Source organism: Trachemys scripta, chromosome 12, assembly GCF_013100865.1.
Source record: "Trachemys scripta elegans isolate TJP31775 chromosome 12, CAS_Tse_1.0, whole genome shotgun sequence".
Classification (NCBI taxonomy): Eukaryota; Metazoa; Chordata; order Testudines; family Emydidae; genus Trachemys; species Trachemys scripta.
Window position 1 is genome coordinate 41670987 of NC_048309.1, and position 24529 is coordinate 41695515.

Here is a 24529-nt window from a genome sequence, read left to right on the forward strand (position 1 = left end):
GAATGGCTGAGCCATTACAAACATTGACTCTATCTCCCCTTGTAAGTATTCTCACACTTCTTATCAACCTGTCTGTACTGGGCTAGCTTGATTATCACTTCAAAAGTTCTTTTTCCCTCTTACTTAATTGGCCTCTCAGAGTTGGTAAGACAACTCCCACCTGTTCATGCTCTCTGTATGTGTATATATATCTCCTCAATATTTATTCCACTCTGTATGCATCCAAAGAAGTGGTCTGTAGTCCACGAAAGCTTATGCTCTAATAAATTTGTTAGTCTCTAAGGTGCCACAAGTACTCCTGTTCTTCTTTTTCCCTTCCAGGTTACTCTTAGGACTCCCTGAATGCAAAGTTCTTCATCGCATAAAACCCCAAACCTGCCTCGTTCCTTTGTGTCTCCATTTCCTCCTCAACCACTGCCCCTGTTTGTCTGTATCCGCTACCGAATGCCCAGTGAACTAACATCATTTCACACCATGTAGAGATCAAGCCTAGGAGTTTATTATGTACAGCGCTGACGGAGTGTCACCTGGCTTATTAGGCTCAGAGACACTGTCAATCAGTTGATTACAATGGAATATATGGATTTTCCATGGGTGGGGGAAAGTGACGGGGTAGGTAGTTCTACAACCCCTGATAGGTTTTGCAGCAAGACAAATAGCACAGTAGCCAATGGTTAAAAGGTTACATAATGTCTCCGCCCATGGTCTCAAGTTAACAAGTTAACATTTAATTAATACTTTGATAAATGTATTAGTATAATATATATATATGTTGAATTCTGATTTGGGATCCATAGGAATGAAGCAACTCCTCTGATTGTCCAACAGATACATTCCTAGGGGTTAAAGCAAAGAAATAGTGAAAGTATATAGCAATAAAGATCATCTCCTTTGTGTCTTAAGGCAGGCATTGGTCCCTGGGAAAGGGAGGTGGGAGGAGGCCATATCTTATACTAACATGTTCCAACCTCTCATAAACTCAGGATTGGAGATGTGGGAAGAACATCTCCCTACAAAAGAAACTAACACAACAGACACAGGGCTTCTTTGGTCAGTCTGCAACTCTGACTAAGACACAATTATTCAGTTATTGCTCCAACATCTGGCAATTTTGCTGACCAGGCTTATCTTAGCAAAAGCAAGGTTATCTTTTGGTTATTCTGCTTTTTCCAAGCTAATCACTGTTCGCTAGGCCTCTGGTCTCTTGACCAAACTCTGGACTTTGGGCCTGGAAAAGAGCTGGCACAATTCATATACCAAGTTATTACCTAAGCTGCACATGGATTTTAACCCTTCATCTCTCCACACCTGCACCACTTTCCCCGTTGGATATATCTGCAATGTCACTTATTAACTAATCCATATTACACAGAGGAATCACCTTCCCCTTTGCTCATCCCCCCTGACAGCTCATTTCTATTGACTGCTTCTGTGCACTGGTTATGTTTCTCGGAGATGCCCAATGCATTTCTCAGCAGCCACTGTTGGAGGTTGGGATTCACAGGTCCAGTTAAGCCCTGTCGTAAGGCACATTACACTGAGTGGAAAGTGCGTCATAAGGTTCAGTGACCTCCCCAGACCAGCCCAGACCTGATGAAGACGTGTTACTGTCCACTCCACCAGCCAATACTCCCAACCTACACGGCTCCTTGTCGCCTTATACCCGCTGGGTGCAACCCACATGCAAATCCCTACTCACAGTGTTGCTGGTTAAATACCAACCCCTGGTTCTAGGAGCCCCAGTCTCTCCACAGACGCAGAACTGCCCGGTCCTGCCTGCTGGGGAGTTCCCCTCATTACATGAAAACGAGAATGAAATTTCTGTTGCTTTTCCTTTCCCTGTTCTCCGCCCCCACCTGTGAGTGTCCATGGGTCAGTGGGGGGAACTGGTGACAGATCTGAGGAGTCTCTCTGTGGCTAATGCCTTTCTTGCTTTCTTTCCCTTTTCCCAGGTGTCCTCTGTCAGGTGCAGCTGGTCCAGTCCGGCCCAGGAGTGGTAAAACCTGGAGAGACCCTCACACTGACCTGCGCTGTCTCCGGATTCTCCATCACTACTCAGTATTACGACTGGCACTGGATCCGGCAGCCCCCTGGGAAAGGACTGGAGTGGATGGGGTATGTGTACCCATATAACAGCGGGGAGACAGGCTATGCCCCGTCTCTCCAAGCCCGAATCACCATCTCTGCAGACACCGCCAAGAACCAGTTCTCCCTGCAGCTCCGCTCGCTGACAGCTGCAGACACCGCCACCTATTACTGCGCCGGAGACACAGTGACACAGAGCAGAGCAGGGACTGGCACAAAAAGGGGAAGCGGTTTCCAAACAGCCCAGGGAGGCCCCAGTTACAGGGATAGTGGAGCCCTGCAGAGAAAGAGACACACACAGTGAACTCACCAGGGACATCTCTATGTATTTTGCCGCCCCAAGCACGGCAGTCAGGAGGCTTTCGGTGGTGGGTACACCGAAGCCGCGGGACCGGCGGACCTCCCGCAGGCATGCTGCCGAAGGCTCCCTGACTGCCACCCACACAGCGACCGGCAGGCCACCCCCCCCCCGTGGCTTGCTGCCCCAAGCATGCGCTTGGAGTGCTGGTGCCTGGAGCCGCCCCTGGGCTCAGGGAGGCTGCGGCTTCAGACCCATCCGGCGAGAGAGAGCAGGTGGCCATCCCTGTCCCAGCTGCTGAGTTCCAGGCCGAGCTGCAGAAAGATCCCTCCTAGCGGAAGATAAGGGACCTGGCCAACCTCAATGCGGTACAGACCATGGGACGAGGTGGCCAGAAAAGGTTCCTGTGGGAGAAGGGGTTCCTGTACCGAGAATGGGCTCCCCCCAGGGAAAAGGGGTCATGGGGGATCAGGAGGCAGCTGGTGGTACCCCAGAAGTATCGCCGCCAGCTGCTGTGCCGGGCCCATGACATTCCTCTCTCAGGGCACCAGGGAACCTGGCGTACCCAGCAGAGGCTGCTACGGAGCTTTTACTGGCCTGGGGTCTTTGTTACTGTCCGACAGTACTGCCAATCATGTGACCCCTGCCAGAGGGTGGGGAAGGCCTTGGACAAGGGGAAAATGGCTTTAGGACCCTTACCCATCATAGAGGAGCCTTTCCAGAGGGTGGCCAAGGTCAAAAGGGGGCTTTTAACCAAGAGACCCCGAATCACAGCCCTCCAGACCGGAACGCTGGGAGAAGACCCCATCCCAGTGTGAACCCCAGGGGTATTGGGGTGGCAAAAGGGCACAGGCCTCATAAACCTTCCCACATTCAGCCTGCAAGCACCATCAAGTACAACAAACCCACGGGAGGGCCTGAAACTGGAAGGGCCTGGTGTAACTCCCACCAAGGAATGGGAGAGATGATGGGGCATCCATGGGAACGTTGGTGGGGTCGAACTTCCCCAGGTCACTGGCTAAAGTGACCCCGCTCAGTTCGGTCTCGAAGGGGGGGGAGATGTGACGAAGTGGGAATGTTCTTAATGTTTCCTCTGAATACTGTGTGAATGCCTCAGTTTCCCCTATGGGGATGAGATTGTTGAGCAAAGGGCCAGTGCACATAAATGGCTGACACTCTGTCTCCTGGCAACTAATGGCCGGGGCCCTTCACCCCAGCAAGGGGATAGCTAAAGGTGTTGGAGACCAAAGAGATCAGGTGACCCCCTGGCCCAGGAAAGGAACAAAGCCCAGAGGAGGAGGGGCTGGAGGGTGAGTCAGTTCGGAGCTGGCTGGGAAAATGGAGGGGAGCCCAGATGGGCCTCTGGCCTCCCAACGGGGCTCTGGCCTCCCTGCCCGCCCCCCAAGATGGATCTAACTGAGGGGGTCCTGTTGTCTGTACCTGCAAGACCTGTCTTGGACTGTGTTCCTGTCATCTAAATAAACCTTCTGTGTTACTGGCTGGCTGAGAGTCATGGTGAATCGCAGGAAGCCGGGGGTGCAGGGCCTTGTTTCCCCCCACACTCTGTGACATAGACCTATCCTCCTCTAGTTCTTTTTTGAACCTAGTTATATATTTTGCCTTCACAGCCCCCTCTGGCAAGGAGTTCCACAGGTTGACTGTGTGTTGTGTGTCTGTTTAAAAAGCCCCCACACAAAGCGTTCCATTTCCCATGCGTTCCTCATTCCTGCCACTGCAACCCCAGCCCAGAAACTGCATCTTCTACTCTCAGGCTCGGTTCCCTCCCCTTTCCCCAAAGATCTTTGTGAGGCCGTGCTCCTAAAACCGGCCTTTCCTCTTTCGTTAGATACTCCGAGGAGAGTCTCAGCATCGGGACATCCATTCTCTTTATTGTTTCTGTGCCCTGCTGCGATGTTTATTTTACAATCCCAGACAGGAAGAGGGGGGTCTGACTCTCCCATCCCCCACACAGAGCTCCAGCCTCCCGGAAAGCTTTTCCCCACACTCTGTGTTGGGGAAAACCTCACAATTTCCTTGTGTCCTGTCCGGTCATTTCCAGGATTCCTGAGGGTTTACAGGGACATTTAAATGTGAGCAGGGGGGAAAGAGGCTGAGCCCTCCCTGCTCAAACAAACCCTCTGTTATCGCCTTCATTCGAGTTCAAAACAACCCCACTTTACACTCCCAAACGCCCAGTGCCAAGATCCCACAGAGATGGGCGCCAGTCTCAGACCCCGGACAGCTGGAACCCGGGCAGTGATTAGGAGGCGCTCGCTAATGCTCTGCTCATCCCCAGCCTGGCGCACAGCTAATGAGGGGAGACTGGCCAATGGGCGCTGGAGATCGCTCCTTGTTCCAGCTCCTTTTCAAGAGGGGCGGGGGAGGTTGGGGTGTTTTATGCAAATCTCAGGCCCCTGTTCCCCGTTTAAAGAGCAGCGCCTGGGTTCTCACCGGGACCCGCCTGCTCAGGGCCTGACTCGCATCTTCATTGGTTTGCGTTTCACTTGAAGACCAGCATGAAATCTTTACTCGTCCTCGTGCTGTCACTGGCCGCTGCCCCGGGTGAGTTCCCAGGGGAGATTTGGGAGAAATGACCCATTCCATAGCAGAAGAATCGGGGCTTTAACACTCCATTTTATTTTCCCAGGTGTCCTCTCTCAGGTGCAGCTGGTCGAGTCCGGCCCGGGCGTGGTGAAGCCCGGAGAGCCCCTCACCCTGAGCTGCGCTGTCTCCGGGTTCTCCATTAGCAGCAGCGGCTACAGCTGGGATTGGGTCCGGCAGCCTCCCGGGAAAGGGCTGGAGTGGATGGGATATGTGTATCCTCAGGCCGGGACCACAGGCTCTGCCCCGTCTCTCCAGGGCCGAGTCACCATCTCTGCAGACACCGCCAAGAACCAGTTCTCCCTGCAGCTCCGCTCGCTGACAGCTGCAGACACCGCCACGTATTACTGCGCCAGAAACACACACAGTGACACAGAGCAAAGCAGGAACTGGTAGAAAAGCGGGTAGCAGTTTCCAGGCAGACACGCAGGGCATTGAATGACTCACAACTTTCATTATTTGTAGGCGAGGCAGCATCAGATTTTTACTGGTAAAAGGCGGTTAATGTGGATTTAATCAAACACCCCCAAAATATATATTTTCATCCTTAATAATAGAAATTGACAAAGTAAATAAAAAGCTTAAAATTTATAATTCTGTGTAACTATATAAAAATCAAAAAATGTTTTCAAAGAAACATAAATGTTGGCTGCCAAATTATTTTTAAGAACCCAAAATCTGCCAAACCTAATTATCTCCCAACTCGGCTGGCGACAGGCCAGTCCTTTTCACAGGATGTTACTTCCAGCCATTACACATGTCCCAGACCGTCCTTCCATCAACTCACTGTGGGTAGAACCGCTCTGGCTGCTAACCCACGGGGAGGGTCTCAAAGGGACACGTGGATCTGGAATTATCAGAATTCAAATTCAGCACCAACAATCCGGGGGAGACACTCACAAAAACGGAGGCACCGGAAGTCATATTTATCCTCCTGGTACAAAATCCCACCGGCCTCGGAATTGCAGCAACTCAGAGCGAGCTGTGCAGGGGCCGAATTGCTGATTCCTGAGTGCATCAACACTCGGATGGAACAGTCTCAGGGTTTCTCTTCCTCCTCCTGGCTGCCCGTTAGGTGAGAATTTAGAGGAGAGACAGGGAAAGCATATATCTTATGTGTTAAGTGAAAGGGATTAAGCTTAGGTTGAAAAATAATTCAGAATTGCGGTTAGCGGATAACTATAGGTTTATGAAAACAACAAGGAGCTTATGTATGTTACCATACATGTATGTAACATACATAAGCCAGTAAGTGAACACTTCAATCTCCCTGGGGTCATTCTATTACAGATTTAAAAGTCACTGTCATTGAACAAAAAAACTTCAGAAACAGACTTCAAAGAGAAACAGCAGAACTAAAATTCATTTGCAAATTCAACACTCTTAATCTGGGCTTGAATAGACACTGGGAGTGGCTGGCCCATTACAGAAGCAGCTTTTCCTCTCCTGGAATTGACACCTCCTCATCTATTATTGGGAGTGGACTACATCCACCCTGATTGAATTGGCCCTGTCAACACTGGTTCTCCACTTGCGAGGAAACTCCCTGCTCTCCATGTGTCAGTATATAATGCCTGCATCTGTAACTTTCACACTATGCATCCGAAGAAGTGAGGTTTTTACTCACGAAAGCTTATGCCCAAATAAATCTGTTAGTCTTTAAGGTGCCACCAGACTCCTTGTTGTTTTTGTAGATACAGACTAACACGGCTACCCCCTGATATAGGTTTATGGTTCGGGTGAGGTCAGGATTCTAATTCAAATTAGGATTGGGACTAGAGCGCGAGACAGAGTTAGGATTAGGAGTAGGGCTACAAATAAATGTAGGGTTAGGTTAGGGTTATGGTTAGCAGAAGGGTATAATGAAAAAATAAAAGGATGGTTTTGGACAGCAGACATAAAATGATTCTTTATCTTGATAGGAAGAAAGAGGACAATACAGGATCAAAATAAGTGGAACTCTTATGCCCTTTGGAGAAGATTTCTAATCGTTATTTAATCGCCTAGGTCCAAAAAGGGGGAAGAGGATTCTATGCATTGCAGTGAGACCAGTTTTAATTGGAGTGTTGGATGGTTTTGGACAGCAGAGTTAAAGTGATTCTTTATCTTGCTAGGAGGAAAGTCGACAATATGGAGTCAAAATAAGTAGAACTCTAAAGCAACTAGGACTAGATTTTTAACGTTATTCAATGGCTTAACTCGCACTGGATTCAAAGGGAGGTAGGAGCTTCAAGACCTTTACAAACCCTCTGGCCCATTCAAACTCCTTTTCCATATTCCCAAAACGCCACCACCTTCCCCAGCCACACAGGATGTTCCCTGGTACCCACAGGGACACACCAATAGAAATTCTCTCCAGGTAGATGAAAATGGGGTGAACCCAAGATATTTTATGACACTCTCCATGAGTCACTTGGTTCAAAGGCTTCCTTGGAGCGCGAACCCAGCGGTAACTCGGGGGGGGTTAGGAAGAAACTTCCCCTCTGAGCGGGATATTCCACAATGTTCCACTCGGGGGCAGCCTGGCGCCACTCTCTGAAGCTACTGTCACTGGCCCCGGACAAAGACCGATGGACTCTGGGTCAGTCAGAAATGTTGCCACCCACCCCTTTGCAATGTTTGTTGTTGTTTTGGTTTGGGTTTTTTGACTGGGTGCGGTACTGATGCAGCATTGGGCAACGACTGCATCGGAATCTGCTGGAGCCGGGTGTATCTGCCTGAATTTCTTATTGAGACAGAGGAGCTGAAACGCCCTATGGGCCACTAGAGCGCCTGAGTAACTCGTGCGCCTGGGATATGTGCGGAGGGGAAATACAGACTAGAGAGGGACATTTCCAGAGGCTTAAATCACCACCTGCTTTGCTGCCCCGGTGTCATGCCTGGGTCTCTTGAAGGAAGGCTGCGGGGTTGTGCAGCCGCGGTCGGAGGCTGAGCGAGAGCCCTCAACAGGGGACAGTTATCTCCTGAGACAGCCCTGGGCTTTCCTGGGCACGCTCTGTAGTTCAGTCTTACTAGGAGCTGGGCTGCTGCTTCGGAGCGCGTTCTGCTCCTTTCCCTCCTTTCAAATGAGCCTGACGTTCCCCAGATCATTCACTGACATGGGTGAGGAGCGCGCTGGAGAATTGCCTGCTGTCCGACGGGGGCTAATCCCGACACTGCCACTGGATCAGAGGTCGGGTCACTTCAGCAGGTGGGTATTGTAGTTTTAAGAATGCTTGATAGAGATCTTGTTGGTAAGACAACTCCCACCTGTTTATGCTCTCTGTATGTGTGTATATATATCTCCTCAATATATGTTCCATTCTATATGCATCCGAAGAAGTGGTCTGTAGTCCACGAAAGCTTATGCTCTAATAAATTTGTTAGTCTCTAAGGTGCCACAAGTACTCCTGTTCTTCTTTTTCCCAGTTTTATGGACACATGATCATAGATGGATATTGAGCTCTGAAGCCTAGTGACTGATTTTTATTCACACTGTCTGTAGCTCCCGTTCCTGTGCCCAGGGCTGGATTGTTTGTGGAAGTGCTGCCCCGCGCGGCGCATGGGAGAAGGGCGGTTCGGCCGCTCGGGTTTTTGTATGAGCCCTGTCGGGATTCCCCTGTGTGTGTGTGTCTCGCACTGTGATACCGGGCGATGTCCTTGGGCTTCAGGTTGCTCATCTGCAGGTACAACAGGCTGTTGGGGTCATCTCTGGAGATGGTGAATTGACCTTTTACCGTGTCACTCTCAGGGCCGGCTCCAGGTTTTTCCCGCCACAAGCAACAACAACAACAACAACAACAAAAAAGGAGTGCTGCCCCTTGAAAAGTGGTGTCCCAAGCACATGCTTGGAACGCTGGTGCCTAGGGCCGGCCCTGGCTTCTGTGCACTGTTTATGTTTCTCGGAGATGCCCAATGCATTTCTCAGTAGCCCTGTTGGAGGTTGGGATTCACAGACTCAGTTGAGCCCTGTTGTAAGGCACATCACACTGAGTGGAAAGGCTGTCACACAGTTCAGTGACCCCCCTCCCCCATCCCAGCCAAGACGTGATGAAGACGTGTTACTGTCCACTCCACCAGCCGAGCCGACACTCCCAACCTACACGGCTCCCTGTCACCTTATACCCACTGGGTGCAACCCGCATGCAAATCCCTCCCCAGGGCCTTGCTGTTTAAAAACGAACTCCTGATTCGAGGAGCTTCAGTCCCTCCCAAAACACAGACCTGCCCGGTCCTGGCCTCTGGGGAGTTTCCCTCATTGCATGAAAATGAGAATGAAATCTCTGTGGCTTTTCCTTTCCCTGCTCTCCACCTTCGCCTGTGAGTGTCTATGGGACATGTGGGGAAATTCGGGGCAGAACCATACATTATTTCCATGGCTAATTCTCTCTTTGCTCTGCCTTTGCTTTTCCCAGGTGTCCACTCCCAGGTGTAGCTGGTCCAGTCCGGCCCGGGAGCAGTGAAGCCCGGAGAGACCCTCACCCTGACCTGCGCTGTCTCTGGTGTATCCATCACTAACAGCAGCTACAGCTGGGACTGGTTCCAGCAACCTCCCGGAACAGGGCTGGAGTGGGTGGGAGGGATTTATCCATATGATGGGAGCACAGCCTACACTCCGTCCCTCCAAGTCCGATCCACCGTCTCTGCAGACACTGCCAAGAACCAGGTCTCCCTGCAGCTCCGCTCGCTGACAGCTGCAGACACCGCCACCTATTACTGCGCCAGAGACACAGTGACACAGAGCAGAGCAGGGACTGGTACAAAAACAGGAAGCGGTTTCCATACACACAATAAGGACCATTTGAAAGCCCATTCTCCGACTGTGGCTGGACATAAAATATATTTACAGGGGGAAAGCGAATGCAGATACATTCATGTAGAATGGATCCATAAATGGCTATTAGGATGGGCAGGGATGGCATCCCTGGCCTCTGTTTGCAGAAACTGGGAACAGGTGACAGGGGATGGATCACTTGGTCATTCCCTGTTCTGTTCATTCTCTCTGGGGCACCTGGCATTGGCCACTGTCGGGAGACAGGACACTGGGATACATGGACCTTTGGTCCGACCCAGTCTGGTCGTTCTTATGTTCTTGTGGGGAGAACCTCACACTGATCTGTGATGTGTCTGATTTATCCAGGTCTACAGTCCTTAGTGGCTGTTTCCATTGGTCATGGATCTAGCAAGGTTGGAGTGGCTGGGATACACTGGCAAAAAACAGACATCAGTAACTCTAGAGGATAGAGTTAGGATTAAGGGTAAGGTTAGAAATAAATGCAGGGTTATGGTTAGGGTTATGGTTGGGGAAGGGTATAATGAAAAAAATCAAAGGATGGTTTTGGACAGCAGACATAAAATGATTCTTTATCTTGATAGGAAGAAAGAGGACAATCCAGAATCAAAATAAGTGGAACTCTAATGCCCTTTGGAGAAGATTTCTAATGTTATTTAATTGTCTAGGTCCAAAAAAGGGGGAAGAGGATTCTATGCATTGCAGTGAGACCAGTTTTAATTGGAGTGTTGGATCCTCGCTGTGACAGATACAGTCACATGAAAACAAACTCACCCACAGCGATCATCCCCTCCACAGTAAAGTGAATGTAAACACCATTTGCCAAATTCACACACACACTCACAATCTCACAGATTCACTTATAGACTCACTGAAAGTGAATCAAATATGAACAAAATATATATAAAAAATTATTAAACTAAACAGACTTTAGGTAATTTCCTTCTACCGCATGCCCTATCCAGAGCAAGGTCTCCCTAATGTCCCACAATACACTGCCCCAAAATTCTGTTGTGATATACAAATTCAGTCAAAATGTGGGTCTGCATAATCCGACGTGCCACGGGAATTATGTGAAACAGAAATAAAATGAGGTAATGGCACAGACAAGGAAAGATGTAATGGATATGGAGTAAGAAAAAGTCAACACGCAGTGTGTGTTGGTGTGTGTTCTGTACACAAAGGTATAAACAGACACAAAGTGAGAAGACCTCACTATCTCCATTAGGGGGCGGCACACAGAGAGAAAGAGAGAGCATGTTTCACAAACACACAGAACTGAACTCTTCCCTCTCAGCAGGGACCATCAGTGAAAAACACAAGCATTCAAACACATCTATCTACATGCACAGACAGCAATTCTCATCTTCTCTGGCAGGGGGCAGGAATTACCTGTGAACATGCACTGCTGGCGCGTTGACAAACATCCAGTAATCACTGGGGGAAATCCATTGGCTTGTGCCGTGCAGGAGGTCAGATTAGCTGGTGCAAATGGTCCCTTCTGGGCTAAATATAATATGAAGCTATTAACTCAAAAGTGACAGTAACTACAAGCTGCTACTTTCCCTTCCAGGTTACTCTTAGGACTCCCTGAGTGCAAAGTTCTTCATCGCATAAAACCCAAACCTGCCTCGTCCCTTTGTGCCTCCATTTCCTCCTCCCTCGCTGCCCCTGTTTGTCTGTATCCGCTACCGAATGCCTAGTGTCTCTCCACACTGCACCGCTTTCCCCGTTGGATATATCTGCAATGCAAGATATTGATTAATCAGTATTATACAGAGGAATCACCTTCCCCTTTGCTCATCCCCCTTGACAGCTCATTTCTATTGACTGCTTCTGTGCACTGGTTATGTTTCTCGGAGATGCCCAATGCATTTCTCAGCAGCCACTGTTGGAAGTTGGAATTCACAGAGCCAGTTAACCTCTTTCCTAAGGCACATTACACTGAGTGGAAAGTGTGTCATAAGGTTCGGTGACCTCCCCAGCCCAGCCCAGACATGATGAAGACATGCCCACATATCTACACCAGCAATACTCCACTCCACCAACCAATACTCCCTACCTACACGGCTCCCTGTCGCCTTATATCCACTGGGTACAACCCGCATGCAAATCCCTCCCCAGGGCGTTGCTGTTTAAAAACAAACCCCCTGATTATAAGCACTTCAGTCCCTCCCTAGACACAGAACAGGCCCTGTTCCTGACCACTGGGGACGTTTCCCTCCTTCCATGAAAACAAGAATGAAATCTCTGTTGCTTTTCCTTTCCCTGCTCTCCGCCCCCACCTGTGAGTGTCTATGGCACAGTGGGGGAATCAGGGACTGAACCATAGATTCATTCAGTGGTCAATTCTTTCCTTACTTTGTTTTCCTTTTCCCAGGTGTCCTGTCTCAGGTGCGGCTGGTGCAGTCGGGCCCGGGAATAGTGAATCCCGGAGAGACCTTCACACTGACCTGTGCTGTCTCTGGTGTACCCATCAATGACTTCAGCTACAGTTGGAACTGGATCCGGCAGCCCCCCGGGAAAGGGCTGGAGTGGATGGGGTATGTGTACCCGTATAACAGCGGGGAGACAGGCTCTGCCCCATCTCTCCAGGGCCGAGTCACCATCTCTGCAGACACCGCCAAGAACCAGGTCTCCCTGCAGCTCCGCTCGCTGACAGCTGCAGACACCACCGCCTATTACTGCGCCAGGCACACAGTGACAAAGACCAGAGCAGGGACTCGTATAAAAAGGGGAAGCGGTTTCTAAGCAGCCTCATGAGGCCAGAAAAGAGGGATAGCTGAGCCCCTCAGAGATAAAGATACACAGTAGATTGAATATGAATAACCTACATACTAATAAAAACAACGAGGAGTCCCCGTGACACCTTAGAGACTAACACATTTATTTGGGCATCAGCTTTCGTGGGATATTACCCACTTCATCAGATGCATGGAATGGAAAATACAGGAGCAGGTATAAAAACACAGCACATGAAAAGATGGGAATTGCCTTACCAAGTGGGAGGCCAGTCTAACGAGACAATACAATTAACAGCAGGATACCAAGGGAGGAAAAATCACTTTTGAAGTGGTAATGAGAGTGGCTCATTACAGACAGTTGGCAAGAAGGTGTAACAGTAGGGGGAAATTAGTATGGGGGAAATTAGGTTTTGTAATGACCCATCCACTCCCAGTCCTTATTCAGGCTTAATTTGTTGGTGTCCAGTTTGCAAATTAATTCCAGTTCTGCAGTTTCACGTTGGAGTCTGTTGCCCCTCTGCCATGTCCATTGGCCAAACCGGACAGTCTCTGTGCAAAAGAATAAATGGACACAAATCTGACATCAGGAATTATAACATTCAAAAACCAGTAGGAAAGCACTTCAATCTCCCTGGACACTCAATAATAGACCTAAACGTGGCAATTCTTCAACCAAAAACTTCAAAAACAGACTCCAAGGTGAAACTGCAGAACTGGAATTAATTTGCAAACTGCACACCATCAAATTAGGCCTGAATAAAGACTGGGAGTGGTTGGGTCATTACAAAACCTATTTCCCCGTAAAGAGTAGCACAAATACACACACACAAAGAAGTCTCATTCTGTCCAGTAGGGGGCAGCAGTCTTCCTCTCTCACACCCACCACAAGCTGTTCTTCTGCACCAGTGGTTCTCAAGCCGCAGACCGCGGGCCACTTCCTGCCCAATCAGCACACAGCTGCGGCCCATGACATCCTCAGGGCCATACAGGTAGCGTATATATTGTGTGGATGCAGCTCACATTACACGCAGAGAGCTGCGTATGCAGCCCACAATGGTAAATTGGTTGAGAACCACTCTTCTATATGAAAGCACCAAAAACTTAGGTGCTGCATTTCCCCAGTGTGTGGTTACAAAACCAGTTCTCCCCGCAGTTCTGCTCCCACATATTACTGTGCTAGTGTGAGAGAGTAAAGTGGGGGTGGGGGAGGCTAATACAGTAATTCCTGTTCACATTTGCAGCTCATGAAATACTGCGTGATCAGCCCCTCCTGTGTTCATAACCCTTATCCCCAGGCTGGAGAGCGGGGCTGGATCCATGATTTCAGGCAGAGATGGCGGGTGCCCAGTTTACAGGGGCTGTTGAAAAAGGGGCACCAAATGTAGTGGGAAGCCCAGGGAATGATGGATAGAAAAAAACTGCATCATGGGACAGTGAGCCTGCACCCATGATGCACTGCGATCCATTCTCCATTCCCACAACTCCTGGCAGCAGGACATACCAAGTTGCACGGTGGGATAGCTACCCAGGGTGCACTGCTCTCTCTGTCACTGCTCGAGCACCAACCGTGGCCGTGCTCCGCCCATGCAGGGAGCGTTGTGTGAACATGCACAAGCGATGCAATTATTGCCGTTTGGGATCGCGACTGAACTCTGTAGTACAGACAGAGCCTTGGGGAAAGCGGATTCTACACCGACATTCAGGCCTCTCTGGTGCTGGAATTTACCATTCGCATTGTAGGGAACAAGAGCGACACACACACATTGGCCACTTCACACTCGAGATGGACTGACACCTACAAACTAAACTGTTCCATCCCCCTCCATTGTGCGTCTCCCTTCAGGGCTGCTGTAGCCCCCACTCTCAGGCTGAGACACCCCAGAAGAGGCATCTTCTCTCCATGCTCAGTTCCTCCCTTTTAACTAGAGCTGTTTCTCAGTCTCTGGTCTCTGAAACTAGCCTCTCCCGCCCCCTGCAGCTGCGACTCCTCCCCCCTTAGATGTTCCCAGGAGCTTTGTTTCTATTGGCAGAGGCTGTACGTGCCTTGTACTGATTCCGTTTGCTCAGCACAGTCTGCAGTAGCCACGGCTCCAATGGAGAGAACCCCAATGGCTTCCCGGGCCTGTGGGGCACACCCTAATGAAGGGGGCTGTGAATCTCCTACCCACCAGACAGCCCGGCCTAGCTAGAGATCTCATGGGTAGTTTATACTCACTGGATGAAACCCGCATGCAAATAAATGCCTGGCCAAGGGGGTTCTCCTGAGCATCAGCCTTGGCGAGTGTCCTCCAGACCCTCCCTCCTATCCTCACACGGTCATCACTTGTCAATACATGGGCGCCGAGCTGAGCGTGTAGAACTTGTGAATGAAATTGTTTGTAATTGTTCACTTTATTAATGTAACTTCATAAGTGAAGTTTTATGAATGAAACAACATTCATTCATAAAACCGGTCACCCTGATAACTGGCTAATTGACAATTAAGATGCTTGATAAGAGCCACAGCATTCAGCCGGTTGCCCTTGTAAGTTTCACTGTCAATCCAATTCCTGCTTAAATCACTGAGGGTACGTCTATACTTACCTATGGGTCCGGCGGTAAGCAATCGATCTTCTGGGATTGATCCCGGAAGTGCTCGCCGTCGACGCCGGTAATCCTGCTCCGCGAGAGGAGTATGCGGAGTCGACGGGGGACCCTGCCTGCCACGTGTGGACCCGCGGTAAGTTCGAACTAAGATACTTGGACTTCAGCTATGTTATTCACGTAGCTGAAGTTGCGTATCTTAGTTCGAAGTGGGGGGTTAATGTGGACCAGCCCTGAGACTTGCACTGTTTCAGTATTGTAACTTCTGTTCATTGTTTGCCATTCTCTACACTTCCCTACATTGTAACGTCTGATCACTGTTTGCCATATTGTAATTCAAACTCCATTTTAAAACGCTCACTTCATTTTGTAAGGGCTTGCTGCAACCTTCATTTTTGCAAAACCCTACTGTAATCTTATTAGTTTAGTTTAGATGTGTGAATGAGGTATGTATGAATGATGAAATCAACCTCCAGCCCCAGCCTGTCCTGATGAAATGGAGTTCAAACCCCAACGGCTGAAAATGCAGACAAGAGCCCTAACAAAGTAAGAAGAGTCCACCCTAAAAAGAAAAGAACAAAGGTACAATAGAAGGAAGATCAAAGCCAGGTCCCAGGCTGAAAGTCATGTCTGCAATTGACGGGTGATCACACCGAACCCGGAGGCAGTGTGACACAGCAAAACCTATAGACAGGGCCGGCTCCAGGCACCAGCACAGCAAGCAGGTGCTTGGGGCAGCCAACCGAGAGGGGCGGCACGTCCGGCTCTTCGGCGGCAATTCGGCGGCGGCTCCCTCAGTCCCTCTCGGGAGTAGAGCTGCCGCTGAACTGCTGCAGATCGCGATCGCGGCTTTTTTTTTGCTCCTTGGGGCGGAAAAACCCTGGAGCTGGCCCTGCCTATAGACTCTGGATTCAAACTAAAGCCTACTAAAAAGATGGGTGAGATGGGAGACTTGGAAGGGTAACGATCTGCTGCCAACATGGGAGGGCAGACCCAGCCCTTCCTTGTGCCCGGCTTTCCTGGCCAGTTACCACCACGAGTTACGAACCCAAGCTGCAAAATCAGGCCACGGACTCAAGTTACGTTCAGGACTGGTAACTATCCAGCAGCTGCAGAACATCTGATGGATGTGTGTGTGCGGATGTGTGTGTGTGTGGATATGTGTGTGGATGTGTGTGTGGATGTGTGTGTGTGTGGATAGGTATTAGGTTTTAGTTATTGGTCATAAATCAAATTGTGTTATCATAATAAATGTGGCATCTTTGTCTTGCCCCCTGAAACGATCCTGTGTAGTTTTGTCTGCATAACAAGCGCACAGTGTGTGTGGTGTAAAGGGGACACCTGTCCCTGAGGGGACATCGCCATATACTGACCGATCACCCCCCGCCCCCGTCATCTCTTATACCCGCCCTGGGGAACCTGCATGCAAATCCCTGCCCCGGGGGTTCCTGTTAAATACAAACCCTTGGTTCTAGGAGCCTCAGTCTCTCCCCAGACACAGAACTGCCCGGTCCTGCCCGCTGGGGAGTTTCCCTCATTTTACGACAATGAGAATGAAATCTCTGTGGCTTTTCCTTTCTCTGATCTCTGTCCCCACCTGTAAGTGTCTATGTGGGAGCGGGGGAATCCGGGACAGAGCCATAGGTTCATTCTGTGATTAATTAATTCCTTGCTCTGTTTTTCTTTTCCCAGGTGTCCTCTCTCAGGTGCAGCTGGTCCAGTCGGGCCTGGGAGTGGTGAAGCCCGGAGAGACCCTCACACTGACCTGCGCTGTCTCGGGTGTATCCATCACTGATAGCAACTACGTCTGGGACTGGGTCCGGCAGGGTCCCGGGAAAGGGCTGGAGTGGATGGGGTATGTGTACATGTATAGTGGTGGGGGTACAAACTATGCCCCGTCTCTCCAAGGCCGAATCACCATCTCTGGAGACACCGCCAAGAACCAGTTCTCCCTGCAGCTCCGCTCGCTGACAGCTGCAGACACGGCCACCTATTACTGTGCCAGACACACAGTGACACAGAGCAAAGCGGGACTGTCACAAAAAGGGGAAGTTGGTTCTAAGCAGCCGAGTGAGGCCAGAGAAGCAGGGATAGCTGAGCCCTCAGAGATAAAGACACACACAGTAGATTGACTATGAACAACCCGCATACTAATAGATATCAGTTAAAATGCCTCCAGCTGCCACCCACTTTCTCCGGACACTATTTACCTTTCCGCGGCCACGGGAAGCTTTGCAAACTTACTGAGAAATGTGACATTTGTGCACTCAGGGTCTGAATGAACGAATGCTTCTCTGACAGCGAGCTGGGAGGGGGGAAGAGACCGGGGGTGTTTATATAAATACAATTTGCTCCTGCTTTGCTTAGATTTGCTAGATATTCAGCTGATGCTCATTGGAATACACTTGGCTGGTGCTGGATCACAGATGATGTCAGTGCTGAATGTAGGGGTGGTGACATATGGTTACCAATGTTTGTAATTACTGTGGGCACCCAGCAAAGAACTGTGCTGAATCTCTCCCAAAGGAGGGGGCCACCCTCCGTTACAATAACCTTGGGAAAACAAGGACTCGAATGGCTGAACCCTGTGAAAGTAAGAGGGAAGATTTCTATTTCCCCAGTCATGGGGGCTGTACTGTCTTAGCCAGGGTTCTCCGTAAGACTATTTCAACCGGTTTTTCCCCACTGGTCAAAGAATAGAGCTAACTGGTTTCATTAGGAGCTGCTTTTGTTGTGTGAAATGGCTCACGGAAAGCTGAAATCAGTGGGGGTGAGATTGTGTTTCTGCCCAGAGCTGAAATCACTAAAGGACTGATGAGCAGGTAGCTGGTGATAAGTGACCAGCCGGGCGGCAGTGGAGAGATGTGTGAGCAGCCAGCAGGGCGGCAGTGGAGAGGCATGGCCAGCAGGGCAGTGGCAGAGAGGTGTGAGCAGCCAGCAGGGCGGCAGTGGAGAGGCATGGCCAGCAAGGCAGTGGCAGAGAGGTGTGATAAGCGGCCGGCAGGGCAGTGGCAGAGAGGCGTGGCCAGCAGGGCAGTGGCAGAGAGGTGTGATAAGCGGCCAGCAGGGTGGCAGCGAAGAGGCGTGGCCAGGAGGGCAGTGGCAGAAAGGTGTGATAAGCGGCCAGCAGGGCGGCAGTGGAGAGGCGTGGCCAGGAGGGCAGTGGCAGAGAGGTGTGATAAGCGGCCAGCAGGGCGGCAGTGGAGAGGCGTGGCCAGGAGGGCAGTGGCAGAGTGGTGTGATAAGCGGCCAGCAGGGCAGTGGCAGAGAAGTGTGATAAGCAGCCAGCAGGGCGGCAGTGGAGAGGCGTGGCCAGCAGGGCAGTGGCAGAGAGGTGTGATAAGCGGCCAGCAGGGTGGCAGTGGACAGGCGTGGCCAGCAGGGCAGTGGCAGAGAGGTGTGATAAGCGCCAGCAGGTGGCAGTGGAGAGGCGCGGCCAGCAAGGCAGTGGCAGAGAGGTGTGATAAGCGGCCAGCAGGGCGGCAGTGGAGAGGCGTGGCCAGCAGGGCAGTGGCAGAGAGGTGTGATAAGCGGCCAGCAGGGCGGCAGTGGAGAGGCGTGGCCAGCAGGGCAGTGGCAGAGAGGTGTGATAAGCGGCCAGCAGGGTGGCAGTGGACAGGCGTGGCCAGCAGGGCAGTGGCAGAGAGGTGTGATAAGCGCCCAGCAGGGCGGCAGTGGAGAGGCGTGGCCAGCAAGGCAGTGGCAGAGAGGTGTGATAAGTGGCCAGCAGGTGGCAGTGGAGAGGCGTGGCCAGCAAGGCAGTGGCAGAGAGGTGCAATAAGTGGCCAGCAGGTGGCAGTGGAGAGGCGTGGCCAGCAGGGCAGTGGCAGAGAGGTGTGATAAGTGGCCAGCAGGGCGGCAGTGGAGAGGCGTGGCCAGCAAGGCAGTGGCAGAGAAGTGTGATAAGCGGCCAGCAGGGCAGTGGCAGAGAGGTGTGATAAGTGGCCAGCAGTGTGGCACTGGACAGGTGTGATGAGTGAGTAAGTTGCCTCTTAACGCCGCACCCAAGGTGGGAGGTGAATTCTGCAAATGCACCTCTGGACTCTGGGTCTGCACTGACCCAGGATAGCACCTGTGAGTTGGGGGTAGAGAAGGGTCGGGCACGTGAAGGGGACTTTTGGGTTACTGGACGTAAGAACCTGGGGGAAAAGGACACTGCCCAATTTACTTGGAGGTGGGTCTTTTACTCAAGGTTTATGTTTATGAACCCTGTTTGTGGTGTTTTCCCAAATTAACACCAAGTTACTTCCTCCCCCCATTATTAAAAGTTTCTTTTCAACACTCAGACTCCGTGCTTGCGGGAGGGTAAGTATTGCCTCTCAGAGGTGCCCAGGGGCGATGTCTATATTTCCCAGGTTACTGGGTGGGGCTCGAGCAGGTTCTGTGTTGGATCGATGGAGAGGAACCCCTAGATCTTGAACCCGGCCCTGGCTGCTGCCGGCTCCACCTGGCAGAAGGGTTACATTTGTGACTTTAAAATTATTCTAGAAACAGGCACAGAAAGGTTCCTGGCAATACAGTAACACAAAAGTCACTTGGGACTCCTGTGTCATCTCTTTGCCTAGGTCTGTGTGAGACTCATTCTGTCCAGTAGGGGGCAGCAGTTTCCCTCTCACACACACACCCACAAGCAGTTTTTCTATCCAAAAGCACCTAAAACTTAGTTGCTGCATTTCCTCAGTGTGTGGTTACAAAGCAGTTCTCCCGGCAGCTCTGCTCCCACGTGTTACTGTGCTAGTGACAGAGAGTAAAGCAGGGCGGGGGGGGGCTAATACAATAATTCCTGTTCACATTCGTAGCTCATGAAATACTGCGTGATCAGCCCCCCCTGTGTTCATAACCCTTATCCCCAGGCTGGAGAGCGGGGCTGGATCCATGATTTCACACAGAGCTGGCGGGTGCCCAGTTCACAGGGGCTGTTGAAAAATGGCGCCAAACTACTCGAAGCCCATGGAATGATGGGACAGAAAATATGCATCATGGGAATGTGAGCCAGCACCCATGATGCACTGCAGTCTGCAATCCGTTCCCCATTCCCCACTCTTAGCGGCAGAAGGTGGCAGAGTTGCACCATGGGATAGCTACCCACGGTGCACTGCTCTCTGTTGATGCTCCAGCACCAACTGTGGTCAAGCTCCGCCCACACAGGGAGCGTCGTGCGAACATGCACAGGTTCATGATCGTCGGCGTAACTTCCCTCGCCTCAACTGAAGGCTGTAGTGTAGACACAGCATTGGGGAAAGCAGATTTAAAATTTTATTAGAAAATGTTTAAAAATAGATGATACAGAGTGTTGAAACTTCAATTATTAGTCATCGGGAGTAACATACAGAGTATAGGGGGATATTAGTATTTTGATATTGGATAGTACATAACACATACAGTCTGCAATATCCCCAATGGGGGGGTATAAGATGGATGAATCAAGGTACAGCAAGCAGTGAGGGTACATCACTCCTACAGGAATTACAGGCAATCATAGGTATAAATAAGCGGTCCGGGTAATGAGGATAAGATGACCCTCATATGGTGGAGTTCAGTTTGGTTCGGTGGGTTCAGGGTTCAGGGTCCAACAGAGGAAGTCTTTAGGTCTCTTCCTCATTGTGGGTGCGCGAAGTCACGCCAGCTCACTCTCGGTATTGGCGGTGGCCGGTGATGTGCTCTGTATAGATGTCTCGGGACCATCGGATTGTGTCCGAGACCATTAGACGTTGCATGAGCCGCGCGTAGCGACGGCCTACCCCACAGGTCCTCAGTACGTGCTCATTACAGGGGTCCCAGGAGCCCAGGGCCCCGACAATCAGAGTGTCGGTGTACACCTCATAGCCCTTAGCCCGCAGGGTGTCAGCCAGGGGGGCGTACTTTTCGAGTTTGCGGGCTCGGGCTTCGTGGAAGGCCGGGGTCCTATTCTCGAACAGGATTGTCACGTCAACGAGGATGATCTTTTTCCGATCCTGGTCCGCGATGACGATGTCCGGGCGCAGCGGGCTGTCGGTGCCGGGGACGGCGCGGTTGACGGCGATCTCTCCCAGGTGCAGGGCGATGGCCTTCACTAGGCGGTCCTGGACAGCGTTGTGGCGCAGCTGCCAGGCTCTGGCGTGGGGCTTGCAGCTGCACAGGACGTGAGGCAAGGTCTCCATGACGTACCCGCATTTCCTGCAGTGCTTGTCCCGGTTCCCGTGGCAGACGGCTCCATTGAGAGGGACGCAATTCAGTCGGGCGTGGTGTATGAACCGCCAGTCGGCGAATCGGGTGAAGCTGTCCGCGGGGAGAAAGTGGTTGCTGGAGTCCCACTTGCTGGTCACCTCGAAGGCCTTACCCTGGTCCGCCTTCTTCTTCAGGGTATCCACGTAGAGCGCATGGACAGAGACCTCTCCAGCACGCCTCTGGCTCCGGGGGTGATGTTGGTGTTGCCGTCCGTCCCAATCCGTGGCACCGGGACTCCTAGCTCCTGCCGTTCCTCGCTCCACTCCCAGCGGCAGCCCAGTCGCTTCCCCAGTCGGCGCGTGGCGTTGCGGGCGCGGGACCACAGTGAGGCGATGTCACCCCCAACCCGGGCGAATTCGCCATCCAGGAAGCCGCTCATTCTACACGGACATTCAGGCCTCTCTGGTGCTGGAATTTACCATTCGCATTGTAGGGAACAAGAGCGACACACACACACTGGCCACGTCTCACTTGAGATGGACTGACACCTACAAACTAAACTGTTCCATCCCCCTCTATTGTGCGTCTCCCTTCAGGGCTGCTGCAGCCCCAGCTCTCAGGCTGAGACACGCCGGAAGAGGCATCTTCTCTCCATGCCCAGTTCCACCCCTTTCGATAAAGCTGTCTGGTGCCTGAAACCAGCCTCTCCCTCCCACTGCAGCTGTGATCCTCCCCCCTCAGATGTTCCCAGGAGTGGGAGGGGAGGGAGGGAACAGTCTTCTCCCTGTGCCCTGCTAAGACAAACACAGATCAGGACTCATTCCCTGCAGCTGGGACAGGACAGACACACGCACACACACACACACACGCACCACATCTCCTTCCCTCTGCTACAAAGCAGGAATTACCCACCCCTCTATTCTGCACAAAGAGGGGCTACATTTCCCCAGGGTCCATCTCACTCCTGTGGCCCGGCCCTCACTAGCCTGGTTCTCACAAGGTCCAGAAGTTGCCTCTTCTCTCCACGCCCTGTTCCCTCCCCTTTCACCAACGCTGTGCCACTCGCTAGTGCCTAAAACCAGCCTTTCCCTCCCTGCAGCTACGGCTGCTTCCCCGTCCCACGTTCCCAGGAGTCTCTTTCGTGCTGACACTGGCTGTACCTGGATTCTGTTTTTTATTTTAGTTGCCCAGCACATTCGGTAGCAGCCCCTGCTCCAGTGGAGGGAAGGCCCGTGGTTTCACTGGGCTTTGCGTCACACCCTAAAACATGAAGGGGCATGTGACTCTGTCACCCACCAGACAGCCCTGCCTGGCTAGGGGTCTCCCTGCTAGTTCGCCCCATTCTGCGAAACCAGCAGATAAATCTCTGTCCCGCGAGTTCTCCTGGGTCCCAGCCCACGGCCCTGACCTTGGCACCCTCTTCCCTCCCCTCCCAGCCATCTCCTGCCATTACATGTGCTGAGCTGAGCGCACGGTCTCTCTGGGGTGTAAAGGGGACACTTGTCCCTTAGGGGACATCGCCATATACTGAGCGTTGACACACTCCCTGGCATCTCTTATACCCGCCCTGGGAACCCGCATGCAAATCCCTGCCCCGGGGGGTTCCTGTATAAACACAAACCCCTGGTTCTAGGAGCCTCAGTCTCTCCCCAGACACAGAACTGCCCAGTCCTGCCTGCTGGGGAATATCCCTCATTGCATGAAAAGTAGAATGATATCTCTGTTGCTTTTCCTTTCCCTGTTCTCTGCCCTCTCCGGTGAGTGTCTATGGGACAGCGGGGGAATTAGGGACAGATCTGTAGATTTGTTCGGCTGCTAATTCTCTCTTTGCTCTGCTTTGCTTACCCCAGGCGTCCTCTCCCAGGTGCAGCTGGTCCAGTCCGGCCCGGGGGCGGTGAAGCCCGGAGAGACCCTCACCCTGACCTGCGCTGTCTCCGGGGTCTCCATCTCTGCTCAGAATTCCGTTTGGCACTGGAACCGGCAGCCCCCCAGAAAGGGGATGGAGTGGATGGGGTATGTGTACCCATATAACGGGGATACAGGCTACGCCTCGTCTCTCCAAGGCCGAGCCACCATCTCTGGAGACACGTCCAAGAACCAGGTCTCCCTGCAGCTCCGCTCGCTGACAGCTGCAGACACCGCCACCTATTACTGCGCCAGAGAGCCCCACAGTGACACAGAGCAAAGCAGGGACTGGTACAAAAAGGGGAAGCGGTTTCTAAGCAGCCGAGTGAGGCCAGAGTTACAGGGACCATTGAGCCCCTCAGAGAGAGAGAGAGGTAGAGAGACATGAGGTAGAGAGACTGTGAAACATACAAACATCTATTTCTGAAAATGCCCCCAGAAGCCACCCAGTCCCTCTGCACATGATTTACCTTGGAGCTGCCACAGGACTCACGTCAAACTCACCAACCAAACACAGCGATTTGTTTACATTGAAATGCTCATAGGAACAGGCAGGGAAAATGTTGTGGAAATACAGAGTGAAACAAAATCACTCAGGGACCTAGTGTCAGTGCCTGGGGGGACTGTTTGCCTGGGGCCATGTGAGTCAGTGTGCTTGGTTTGTGGTTTGTAAGATAGCTCTTTGTCTTCAGCACAGGACAAGACCACCACACATCCAAACAGGACCAAGCAACTTTCAAGTCTTCCAGTAGGGGGCAGCATCACACACACACACCCCTAGTGTCAGGGCTTCCCTTCACCAGACCGAAGGGAGAAGGCCAGAGTCCATAGTGCAGGCAATGCCATGTTTCTTGGGTTACCAAGCAAGCAAAAGCCATAGCTCTGAACCCCAGCAGAGCTGTTCCCTGTCCCCCTCCACTTTCTTAGCAGGCTTATTTCTACTTGTAGTGCACACCCCTGCTCCCACCCCTTACAATGTATGGTCATGTTCCTTCTGGAGGGTCCTGAGTCTGGGGGCTTTCGCACCATCTCTTTGTACCCCATGGGATGGGTAGGGAGTGAGGTTGTGTTTTCACCAGGGTCACTGTTTCTTTTGCTTTTAGTGTTTCTTGTACCTGCTGTGATGAAGTGGGAATGTTCTTAATGTTTTCTCTGAATACTGTGTGTGTGCCTCAGTTTCCCCTATGCATTTCATAGATATCTGGGGGGGGATCAGGGTGTATAATTGTTCCAGAGCCCAAGAAGGCCCTTGTGATACTGTCTGCACAGAGAATGGCCGGCACTCTGTCTCCTGGCAACTAATGGCCTGGGCGCCTCCTCTGCAAAGATGCCAACTGAAGGTGTTGGAGAACAAAGAGATCAGATGACCTCCTGACCCGGGAAAGAGACAAAGCC

General features: G+C 51.6%; 1 protein-coding gene and 2 gene segments (V, D, J or C); all 3 read left to right on the forward strand.

Moving 5' to 3' along the window:
* The window catches only part of LOC117885520, a 297171-nt gene that overhangs the window by 153970 nt on the left and 118672 nt on the right, over nucleotides 1-24529 (forward strand). The gene's annotated exons all lie outside the window — the stretch shown is intronic.
* LOC117885738 lies at nucleotides 16529-17349 on the forward strand. The segment is given in 2 exon segments: nucleotides 16529-16681; nucleotides 16775-17349. Coding segments are annotated over 2 exon segments (492 nt in total).
* LOC117885739 lies at nucleotides 22730-24207 on the forward strand. The segment is given in 2 exon segments: nucleotides 22730-22986; nucleotides 23080-24207. Coding segments are annotated over 2 exon segments (501 nt in total).